The sequence below is a fragment of the Sphaeramia orbicularis genome, chromosome 1, assembly GCF_902148855.1.
Source record: "Sphaeramia orbicularis chromosome 1, fSphaOr1.1, whole genome shotgun sequence".
NCBI classification, from domain to species: domain Eukaryota; kingdom Metazoa; phylum Chordata; class Actinopteri; order Kurtiformes; family Apogonidae; genus Sphaeramia; species Sphaeramia orbicularis.
The window spans coordinates 5,120,186-5,132,773 of NC_043957.1; the positions used below are offsets into that span (position 1 = coordinate 5,120,186).

General features: G+C 37.8%; 1 protein-coding gene across 2 annotated transcripts in view; it reads left to right on the forward strand.

Moving 5' to 3' along the window:
- The window catches only part of gtpbp1l (GTP binding protein 1, like), a 33,984-nt gene that overhangs the window by 11,594 nt on the left and 9,802 nt on the right, over window positions 1-12,588 (forward strand). For both annotated transcript variants that reach the window (XM_030145964.1, XM_030145972.1), the window contains exons 6-9: window positions 637-801; window positions 1,601-1,724; window positions 5,053-5,167; window positions 9,952-10,096. In XM_030145964.1, coding sequence (XP_030001824.1) covers window positions 637-801; window positions 1,601-1,724; window positions 5,053-5,167; window positions 9,952-10,096 — 549 coding nt within the window. The remainder of the gene's footprint in view (window positions 1-636; window positions 802-1,600; window positions 1,725-5,052; window positions 5,168-9,951; window positions 10,097-12,588) is intronic.

The following is a 12,588-nucleotide window of genomic DNA, read 5'->3' on the forward strand; positions in this document are numbered from 1 at the left end:
AATGGTACGAGATTTTCAAATTTTTTTACAAATAAAAAACTGAAAAGTGTGGCGTGCTAAAGTATTCACCCCCCTGAGTCAATGCTTTGTAGAACCACCTGTCGCTGCAATTACAGCTGCAGGTCTTTTGGGGTATGTCTCTATCAGCTGTGCACATCTAGAAAATGACATTTTTGCCCATTCTTTCTTCTACTTTACAATTGTGTAACATTTTGTGTTGGTCTTTCACATAAAATGCCAATAAAATATGTTTATGTTTGTAATCATAACGTGACAAAATGTGGAAAAGTTCAAGGGGTCTGAATACTTTTTTAAGCCGCTGTAGTTATTTATTTATAGACCCTGACGTTGTTCATATTTATTGAAAAGGTTTGTATTTCCGACTGTGGAAAGAAAGGAGACAAAGTCTGTTTCACAGCAAATATCCTCACTTCGAGGGTGTGATCTCCAAAAAAAAAAAAGGTAGAAATAATCAGATCTCTTAAAACCTCAAAAATCTGAAAATATTAATGCGCGCATGAATTCTATTAAGCTATGAATGAATAGAAATGACACACTCCTTCTCTGCTCTACTGTCCATCCTTCCCACTCACAGTCATATAATATTCTCTCGTACCTTCACCTGTTCTCTTTTAGGTTGTGAACAAACCAGACAGCCACGGCGGCGGCTTAGACTGGACCAAGATCTGTGAGAAATCCTCCAAAGTCATCACCTTCATCGACCTGGCTGGTCACGAGAAGTACCTGAAGACCACAGTGTTTGGGATGACAGGACACCTACCGGACTTCTGCATGCTCATGGTCAGAACACACACACACACACACACACACACACACACACACACACACACACACACACACAGCTGGTTATTTCAAACCTTCTCTGCTTCAGCTTTTGCCCTCAATGTACCCTCAAACCAATTTGTCTAATTTTATTTTTTATTTTTTATTCTACTTAGTTCTATTCTTATGTTACATTGTAAAATTGTAACATTTATATTCTGTTTTTTTTTTTTTTTTTTAAATCTTATTTTTAGTTTTTGTAATTGTATATTCACTCTATCGCTATTTCTGTATTTTACTGGTATTTTGTTTATATTGTTGCATTGACTGGAGTAGCACAATGACAAAGTCTATTCAATTCTGTTCTACTCTATTCTATTCTATTCTATTGTACTGTTCTGTTCTATTCTATTCTATTCTACTCTATTCTATTCTATTGTACTCTACTCCATTCTATTCTATTCTATTCTATTCTATTCTATTCTATTCTATTCTATTCTACTCTACTCCATTCTATTCTGTTCTATTCTATTCTGCTCTACTCCACTCTACTCTGTTCTATTCTATTCTATTCTATTGAATTGTATTGTATTGAATTGTATTATATTGTATTCTACTCTACTCTATTCTACTCTACTCTACTCAATTCTATTCTATTCTATTCTATTCTACTCTCTTCTCTTCTACTCACTCTATTCTACTCTACTGTATTCTACTCTACTCTCTTCTCTTCTACTCACTCTACTCTACTCTACTCAATCTATTCTACTCTATTCTACTCTATGCTGTTCTACTCTACTCTACTCTATCCTCTCAGGTTGGCAGTAACGCTGGCATCGTTGGCATGACCAAAGAGCATCTGGGTCTGGCTCTGGCCCTAAATGTGCCGGTGTTCGTAGTGGTTACGAAGATCGACATGTGTCCAGCTAACATCCTACAAGGTAAATGCATATTCTGGCTTTTACTGTCACTTTGTTACATTTCTTACATCATCCTTAACATTTTCAAACCCGCAAAAGCTCATAACTCGATTCATTTTAGCTCTGAAAAGCAATTACCATTAAATTTTAAGTGATTTAAGACAAACTTTAGAGAGGTCACAAAAAAGAAAATATGAATTATGTTTCCATAATAGGTTTTTGGAGCAAATAAAATAAGATGTGTAAATGTTATCAGAAAGTGGGGGTATAGACTACATTACGCACACTATTCTACTTCTAAAATGTCTTTGTTTTAAGGATGAGACTGATGAAAAACTTGTGTCCTCATTAGTCCACACTCACTTCTAATGGTCCATATTTTGATGATTTACAACATGTAAATGGTTAGAGCTATCAAATCGGGGTGGGAATCTTTTACTGTGTCACGATTCGATTCCGATTTTTGGGGCTGCAAGTCGATTCAAAATTGATTTCCGATTGAAAATGATTTTCGATTCAAAACAATTTGATTCGTAATGATTTCTGCTTCAGTCTATAGGTGTGCAAAGGATCCTCATGATCTACTCCAGTCTGATTTGCAAGATAGAAAACAAACAAATGCAGACGTTAAAATGCCTTTTCACGTTTATTCAGTTTTAAACATTTATCCATGCTTGGTAGGAGTTTGGTGAGGCACAGCAGTGTGTGTTGGTTTTCCGCTGGTGGCTGACTCCACTGTGTCCTTAAGTTCTGGGTCACACCTGCTGACACACTGAACTTATGAAATCGTGTTGTATGTGACGCTACTTTATTGCATTTGGCGTGCTATACGTACGCATTTCCATCCTTTCGCGTGTTATTTAACACCATTTAATGGCGTGTCAATGCGCTAGCCGCTAATCCCTAATCGCACTTATCGCTAACCCTAACTGCTAATGGCGCTAGCTGCTAACTGCTAACTGCTAACCCTACCTCCTCCATTAGTTTCTTCTTTGTTTTGGTGCGTACCGTGCATGCAGAGTTCCAGAGCCAGCTTCGTGATGACGTCAGGACGTCTCATGTACAGAACAGAGGCAGACTGCCGGTGGATTTGTTTTATTTTTTAAAATCAATTTTGGGACATTTTAAATCGATTCTGAATCGTAGTAAATGAGAATCGCGATTTTTTTATATGAATCAATTTTTTTGGCACACCCCTAGTATCAGTACAGTTACTATTCACTGATAGAAAGTCATGTGTAAACTTTCTAATACTTATACTGTGAAAAAGAAAAAGACATAGCACTGTACATTACTTAGAAAACAAATACAAAATTAGAAATGAAAAAGTGAGAAACAGTGCTGTATGTGAAGCCCGATACGGGGATTTACAATGCTGAGTTTTTACATCAGCTGACATTAGTTGATTGCATGCCTACTAAAAAGTCCAATTATAGAGATTATTGTTGACAGATTATGCTGCTGGTTTTGGATATAACATCTTATGCAGCGACCTAATACCAACATGATAAAAGTATTCAACAGTGAAATGTAATGGCAGACAATTCCACATAGTCCTTTGGATCAAACACCACAGTTTGAGATGAGCACAAGTGACTGGAATGAAGAGGGAGGTCAATTCTGATGTGAGGAATGTGGAAAACTCCATAAATTCGTCAGTGCTGAGGTGTTCTGTGTCTCTGAGTCCCCTTTTTACATGTAGCTGCTGCTTTTAGCCACTGATTCCTTCTGCGCTTCCTCCAGTATTTGATTATGTAAATGTTAATGAAACTAAGCACGTACAATAAAAGCCTCTGAGGGAAAGTCAGGAATTATGTCCACAAATGGCTCAAAGGGTTTTTATATTTAGAACAGGAAGAGTTGAGTGAAAGGGAATTCATTTATTGAGCAGGGACTTTCCAAAACATGACTTTTATCTCACCGGCTGATTGGTCATGAGTTAGTGAAGGCGTCATCAACTTCATTAGCAGTTTCTTCAAACAGCCTCTCTGATGAAACTACTGGTCGGATTCATTTAAAATTTCTTATGCAGCTTCCTTCGGCCAGTATCTACAAACTATGTCGACAGTTTTGAGAAACTTGGATTTAGAAATTTTTTATGAATTTCTGAAATATTAAAAATGTGCCTTTAACTATAATGGTCAATATTTTAATGGCTTATAAAATGTAAATGGTTAGAGATATCAATATAGTTCCTATTGATGACTGATAGGAAGTCATATGTGGACTTTCATTTGGGTCTATGACCTTTGACCTGGAGTGACCTTGAAGGGTCAAACTCAACGTCACAAGTTCTGTTATTCAGCCTTAACATTTGACATGTGATACCATCAGGGCTCAACATTGGCACTGGTCCGATGGCCTGACACAGTTTTTATAGCCTGGCCAGTTTGGGCCTCTGCCGAAGAAACTATAACAGTGGTCTAAAAGGTGGACCGTGGTCCAGGTCTGGGTCCTGGTCCGGACCCAGACCCATAGCCGATGGTGGTGCACTTCTATTTTAACCAACGCAGCTGAAAATAGAGTAGGTGAGGAAATGCACAGACCAGTTGCATGCATGTAGAGCCATCCCATGTGATACCACTCAGCCAATCACGTCTGTGCATTCAAAGCAGTAAACAGTGACTGACAGATGAGAGAGTTAGAGGCAACAGCAGTTTTCATTTATATGCAAATACTTAAAGTATTTTGTGTTTAAGTTTATAGGTTCTTATGAATTTTTTTTTTTTCATCATGGTATTGACTTTGGTGTTGAGAATCGTGTACTTTTAGTGGTATCGGTATCGATTCCTGAATTTTTGGTATCGTGACATCCCTACTAGGAAGTACAGGTGGAAATTAGCACCATTGCTACAATCTGGCATATTTACAGATGCAGTTGTTGTAGATGTTCATTAATATGCACTGTCCCAAATAAATAAATAAATAAATACAAATATAATATATATATGGACTTTGATTGAATTAGTTGAGTTCTCCTCCAGTGAAAGTACCGTCCACTTCTATTGTCGGACTGATCTCCTGCATCCAGACCACAGGACTGGAACACAGAGACAGAACCTGACAACCTCACACATTCAACTGGGGATTGATTCCTGATAGAACATGACACTGACATACAGGGACAGTGGTCATATTTTTATGCTTTTTAAACAGGGTTAGTTAGAATAGTAGCAGTGGCAGTTTAATAAAGGCCTATTCCTTCTACTTGATGAAAATAGGAATAATTTATGATCCCCATTTCCGGTCTTTCTCATGCCGTGTCCCTTCAAATCCAACTGATTGTAAAATATTTCAGACTTTGCGAGGCTTTGACACGGTGTTTTCTATGTTTTGTGTCTTTTTATAGAGACGCTAAAATTATTACAGAGGTTATTAAAGTCGCCAGGCTGCAGGAAAATCCCAGTGTTGGTCCAGAACAAGGATGATGTCATCGTCACAGCTTCCAACTTCAGCTCTGAGAGGTGAGAGCAAATCCAAGCAGTGCAGATGGATGGGGTAGAGTGGTGCTTAGAGGATCATTTTCATTTGTTTTGCTTGTCTGGTGCTTAATGCAGTCGTGACGATGATGAGTACTCGCACAAATCAAAGACTTGAGTGCAGCAGAATCTAGGAAAATACGCTCAAAGAATTTAAAGACACACCGCTTGTACTCTGCAGGAAAAAATAAACCTAGAAATGCACTCAAATCAGAAATCAGGCCTATAAAATGGCAGACTTTTGAGTCTGTCCTACTGGGGATGTTACAATTACAGACTTTGGTGCTACCATTACACTGGAAAAAATCAAAATCTTACAAAGTGTGTTTTTCTCTTAAAATATGTCATCACACTTAAAATAAGACATAAGCAGCTAAAGAGTAACTTTTCAGTGAGATATAAGATCTTATTTTTAGACAATAGATCTGGAAAATCTGATTTTAAGAAATCTCACCAAGATAATATTCACTTTTTTTTGCTTGAATTAAACAAAAAATTTGAATTAAGCAAAAAAAATCTGCTAGTGGAACAAGTGAAAATTATTATGGTAAGATTTCTTCAAATCAGATTTTCCAGATCTGTTGTCTAAAAATCAGTTCTTACAGGGTGGGGAAGCAAAATTTACAATGAACATTTAGTTTTTTTCTCAGCAGGCACTACGTCAATTGTTTTGAAACCAAACATATACTGATGTCATAATCATACCTAACACTATTATCCATACCTTTTCAGAAACTTTTGCCCATATGAGTAATCAGGAAAGCAAACGTCAAAGAGTGTGTGATTTGCTGAATGCACTCGTCACACCAAAGGAGATTTCAAAAATAGTTGGAGTGTCCATAAAGACTGTTTATAATGGAAAGAAGAGAATGACTATGAGCAAAACTATTACCAGAAAGTCTGGAAGATACTATTAAAGAAGAATGGGAGAAGTTGTCACCCGAATATTTGAGGAACACTTGCACAAGTTTCAGGAAGCGTGTGAAGGCAGTTATTGAGAAAGAAGGAGGACACAGAATAAAAACATTTTCTATTATGTACATTTTCTTGTGGCAAATAAATTCTCATGACTTTCAATAAACTAATTGGTCATACACTGTCTTTCAATCCCTGCCTCAAAACATTGTAAATTTTGCTTCCCCACCCTGTATATCTCACTGAAAAGTTTGTCTTCAGGTGAGTGTCTTATTTTAAGTGTGATGAGATATTTGGACTAGAAATGAGGAAAATACACTTGGTAAGATTTAGATTTTTCCTAGTGTTTCGTCAGAGAAATAATCGCAGCTTCACGATTAGTACAATTATTTTCGGGGACCGCACCCCCCACGAAAGTGAAACTGAAGCTTAACGTGTCAGTACTCGTTCTTGTCTGTTCTTCCGTTCTTGTGAAACGTCATCAGTCACGGCCCATGTTCTGTTCCAGTTGCAAGTTCTCATAAACCAAGAACGCATGGAATACCTTAATGTTGTTCTTGTCTGCTAGCTTAAACCAAGGATGCACTGGTTGGTGACTGACTTGGCTGGGAAATAAGTCCCAAGATGCAGTTTGTGCCAGCCTGGCCGTGAGCCCGGTTGAACCGACGAAGTGTATTACAGTTTTGAAGAAGATACAAAATGTATAAATGATATGTAAATACTAGTACAAATGTATTGAAATCAAATCAAGTGACATTATGGTCATTTGAGGGAAATATGTAATGGAGCAGATGGAGTAAATCCAGCAGAAACAGAGAGGAAAGGTCACAAGTACACAGTCGTGTTTATCCTTTTTATTTATCTTATGAAATTATTCTTATGTTGTCTTATTGCACCCATTTTATGTACGGCACTTTGTGATTTTTATCTGTGAAAAGCGCTTTATAAATAAACTTCACTTACTCACTAATTACAGATAGACTTGCGTTCTTAGGAAGTATGTTCTCTGAGACCGTTCTTACCAAGACCGTACTCGCCGTGTTCATAAGACCGTACTCTGCGTTCTTGGTATTGAGAAACAGCCTCTGTAACGTTGCTTTCGTTCCGTGTTGGAAGCGCATATTGACGTGTCTTTGGTTCCACTCTAAATCTACTGTACTTTATGAGACTGTTTTTGGCAGCCTTGACAATTAATTAACTGTGACGTTTAAAAACGCGATTAATCGTAACACCACGACATCGTTACAACCCTACGTCCTGCTTCAGTGGTTTTGTGTTCAGTGTAAAATATAGTTTGGGATCTGACCTGAAATTTCCAGCCGAGCGTCGGAGCTGACAGGCCTTTTTCCGAACATCCTCCAGAAGCGTCCGGTCTCTGTGTTTAAAAGGATCACACAATGAGATCCACATCACTGTCAGAGAGGAGGACTGGTGTGCCTCCGTCTGGTCAGACCACCACAGCCAGATCCAATGAACGTCAGTCATTCAACGGTTCAATGGAATCAGAGCTGACACTGATCGACAGAGACTGAGTCGACGGATCCAAATCACATCCTACCGTCTGGGCATGAGGCGAGGCATTCTGGGAGTTAATGATGCCGTTACAGGCCAGACTCCATCCTCAGCCAGCGCACAAGTTTTACACATTCTGTCTGAGGAAATTTAACACTTACTGACTTCTAGTTTAATTAGTGGAATAAACTTAGATAGACCTGGTTTTCTTACACTGAGCCTGTCTACATCCACATGAATACTCTGATCAATATCTGATTTCAGGAGTTATCAGATAATTCCAGTGTTCATGTTAACAGGAAAATCTGACCTGTTTTATCAGATAACAGCAGTAATCTGATTACGATAAATCAGATTAACATACCTGGATTTCTCCCCAATACGCGGTGTCTTCCTGAATGTATACAAGTTAATCTGATTTATTTAGTTCTTTTACGTCTGTGTGTGTGGAACTACTGTTAAAATCATAGAAAACAGAAGTTACATAGTCAAACGTGAGTCCCAACTCCACCAATAATAGAAGATTAGTACAAGGTCATCCTGCAAATATTCAAAATGGAAAAACTGACTTACTCTGTCAGAATTCAGAGGGAAAAATTTTTAGCATATTTGGGACAAATGGATCAAGTTTGTATCCTCTAGCCGCCCAGAATTTGTATCACTCCTCTAAAATAGTCCTCTTTTTTTGTAATCTCCCTGTATTTTTTCTTTGTTTTATGTTTTTCTGCATAAACGTGTGATGTTTAAAGAACCCAGAGGTATTGTAATGCTATGACTGCTTTTAAGTGAGAAATACTGAAACTGTAAGCACCCAGTTCATATGTTCGATTTTTTTTTTTTTTTTTTACAGTTTTGTATGTATAAAATAAGAAATACAAAAAGTACTCTTAATAGATAACATATGTATGAATGGTAATGTTGAAGATATTTTGTCACCTTTTGAAATAAAACAAAATGAAAAAAAAAAAAAAGAAAGAAATCCGATCCAACCAGGGTTTTTCAGATCATCGCATTTCTGAAGTGCATGGAAATGTGTCAGATCTGATTATTACAATTATCTGATTACTCACAGTAATTGGATTTTTATGGTCGCGTAAACAGGCTCAGCGCATTTTAAAACTATTGCAGTATCAAGAGCGGGTCGTCCAATAACCAGAGTGTTGGCAGTTTGAATCCCAGTCTGTTTTAGTCATCTGCCATTGTGCCCTTGGGAAACACACCTCCACCACCTTGTCTCCAGTCCTACTCACACTGGTGTACGACTGCGAGGTTCTGGTACATGTGTAGTTTACAGATAATGAAACTTTGCCTTTACTAATGGATCCAATGTAAGCACTTTGAGTATGTAAAATAGAAAAGCACTATAAATCTAATCCATTATTACCCTCGGCCACACTGTCCGCAGGGTATTGTCATTAGTTGGTTGTCCGTCTGTCTGTCCAAAAACTTTGACATGCACTGATAAGTCAGGCCACCGGGGGCAGTAGTGCACCTGATAAGTCAGGCCGAAGGTTTTCAAATGTATGCGTGTTATTACCTCCGCCAAGGAGGTTATGTTTTTGCCAGGGTTTGTTTGTCTGTCTGTTTGTCTGTCCGTTAGTGTGCAACATAACTCAAAAAGTTATGGACAGATTTTGATGAAATTTTCAGGGTTTGTTGGAAATGGGATAAGGAAGAAATGATTAACTTTTGGGGGTGATCGGGAGTGGGGGGGCCCACGGGGGGCCCACTGATCAGCCTTGGCGGAGGTCTGCGCTCTCCGAGTGCTTCTAGTTATGTTTATTATTGCCACAATGCTACTCTACTGTTTCCATTCTGTGTGTCAGAGGGCTTTCTAAAAATAATGAGGTTTTGTTAACGTTGGATCTGTGTAGTGCTTGTAAGATTCGAGTTCACTGCTGCTGAATCCTGCATGGATAAAGCACTCCTTATGCAGTTGGGTTTTTTTTTTTCCACACATGTTCTTTACATGTGCTTTTCTCTCCATTTTTTCTTCTTCACCACTGTCACCAGTCACAAGTGTTTGCTCCTGGAGGATTCTGTTGGGTTTCTGTAAATTGGCTTAGAGTCTGGTTCTGACCAACTCTATATGTAAAGTGTGATTCTTTACCCCAAAATTTTTACAAATTTTTAAAAAGTTTCTGAAAAGACCGAAAGTTAAGACTCAAAATTAATCCCTGGGTAGGTGGGGTATCAGTCAGCAAGAGGGTTGCTGTGCGACTGGGCAGGGGTATTAGTAAGCTCCACCTACTTTTCCCACTTGATTCAAGTTATCATTTTTCCATTCCTAAATTACACGGTTCGTTAACATAAATTCTTTTCCATAACTCCTCTCTCTGCAGGATGTGTCCAATTTTCCAAATCTCAAATGTGACTGGAGAAAACATGGACCTGCTGAAGATGTTCCTGAACCTTCTCTCGTCTAGGACCACCTTCAGCAACGATGAGCCCGCTGAGTTCCAGATAGATGACACATATTCAGTACCGGTAGGACAAATAAACACACTGTCTGACCGGTTAATGTTCATATTCTTCAGTCCAAACAGAACGGATGACAGTGACCCAAGTTTCCATCTGCAGGTCTGTCCTAGCGGTGGTATCTGTCAGCAGCAGTATGACATGATAAGAACATGTCAAACACTGAACTGAATACGTGTAAATGTAAAACACATGATTTTCAAATTGTTGTTGTCGGGCGGAAACCTCTTATCTCCATAACGGTCATTTTTCAGGAAACTGGGAAAAATTATGTATATTCTAAATAAATGAATGGAGTTAAGAGATGTCGTCACAAGTTGTTTTCAGCACTTTTCATTGGTTAAATATGTCTGAAACCATCAGGCCAACGTGAAGACTGACCAATAGAATCGTTTTACATATATACAGGGTGGGGAAGCAAAATTTACAATGAACATGTAGTTGTTTTTTCTCAGCAGGCACTACGTCAATTGTTTTGAAACCAAGCATATATTGATGTCATAATCACACCTAACACTATTATCCATACCTTTTCAGAAACTTTTGCCCATATGAGTAATCAGGAAAGCAAACGTCAAAGAGTGTGTGATTTGCTGAATGCACTCGTCACACCAAAGGAGATTTCAAAAATAGTTGGAGTGTCCATAAAGACTGTTTATAATGGAAAGAAGAGAATGACTATGAGCAAAACTATTACCAGAAAATCTGGAAGATACTATTAAAGAAGAATGGGAGAAGTTGTCACCCCAATATTTGAGGAACACTTGCGCAAGTTTCAGGAAGCGTGTGAAGGCAGTTATTGAGAAAGAAGGAGGACACATAGAATAAAAACATTTTCTATTATGTCAATTTTCTTGTGGCAAATAAATTCTCATGACTTTCAATAAACTAATTGGTCATACACTGTCTTTCAATCCCTGCCTCAAAATATTGTACATTTTGCTTCCCCACCCTGTACATATATATTCTGTTTTTATTGGACATTTTTCATTTTAACAACAAAGAGAGATAATAACACAGTGTAGCATATATGTAATTACAATTGTAATTATTGTTATTACATGTAATAAAATTAATAAGTACATAATAATAGGCTAGTGCTAATGATCAGAAGACTAGGATCGACTCAAGGAGAGAGAGAGAGACAGAGACTGAGGGTTGTTTAAATAGGTACCATGTATTGAAAATAACAAACAATAACATATAACAATGTAGTAGTGAATTAACAATTGAAACAAAGCTGCGGCACTGAAGTGCGATTGGATATACCCCGTCTCATGACTGCATGACGTCCCAAACTCCAACACCGATTGGCCGCACCGACCCACGTGACCGTCTCGCGAGAGATAATGGAAACACTGCGAGATTTTAACCGTACTCACCTGAGGCAGACATGAATTAAAGTGATATGTGCACAGGTTTATCACCTGGGTTACAACAGCAACAGTGGACTGGCTAGAGCATGAAAAAAAAAAAAAAAAAAGTTAACAGGCCAACTTCATCCAAATTACATACCAAATAATTAGAAGGTCAAGGTTACTTTATTTATACCTGTAGGTAGATTTGTTTTGCAGTCTAGGTGATTGCCTTGGCATTACAACAACACAAACATTAAACATGCAAAGACAGGCACTTGATCACGTTTACAGACAGGACAAAAAGTTCCACCATTCATCGGTATAGCAGCATGGATAAGTAAAAGAATAAAATAAATAAAAAACAAGATGCAATAAAACACAATAAAAACCAGAAAAGATAATTAGGAGTAGAAAACGAGTGCAACCAGTACTTACTGTAAACTCTGATTCACGAATTGTTTCCATTTTTCCCCCATATCGTTCACATTTTTCAGAAGAACATGTCAAAGAAAAACTGATACTCTCCATAATGTAAACTTCATGCATTATTTCTGTCCATTCTGAAAGTGTCTGTGGTTCTTCACTCAGACATTTGCGTGTTATAGCCAGTAATATTTGCAGCAGGTATCTAAGGCAGCAACGCAAATGGACTCTTTGGATAAATGTGAATTATTGTTCAATAACTGTGTAAAATATTTATAATAAATGATCATAATATCATCTCAGTGCACCTCCATAGATCTAAACAGAAGAGATAATCTCAGATAAGACGTGATTTACAGGAGAATCGATACGACAAAAAAAAAAAAAGACCAAAAATGGACTTACAAGGTTTCGTTGTTGCTTTTAAAACAGAGCAGGATCTAAAAAAAATATAACACTTGGCACCTTTATCTGTAGATGCTGCCAGAGTTAAAGCATAGTGGTAATAAACTACTTTTTGAATGTGGGTGTTGTGTGAAAATCCATAGATAAGGCGTGAAAATAGACGGACTTCATTTTGGAAACTGTTGGAAGTGACATAATTAGTAAAAGAAAAAAAGAAAGCGGTCATATTTCAAGGCGTCACCTTTAATGAGACTGGAATAAACTGTAAATGACCAGAGCGTCGTCTCTAATCCTGTGTTAATCTCCTCTTGGCAG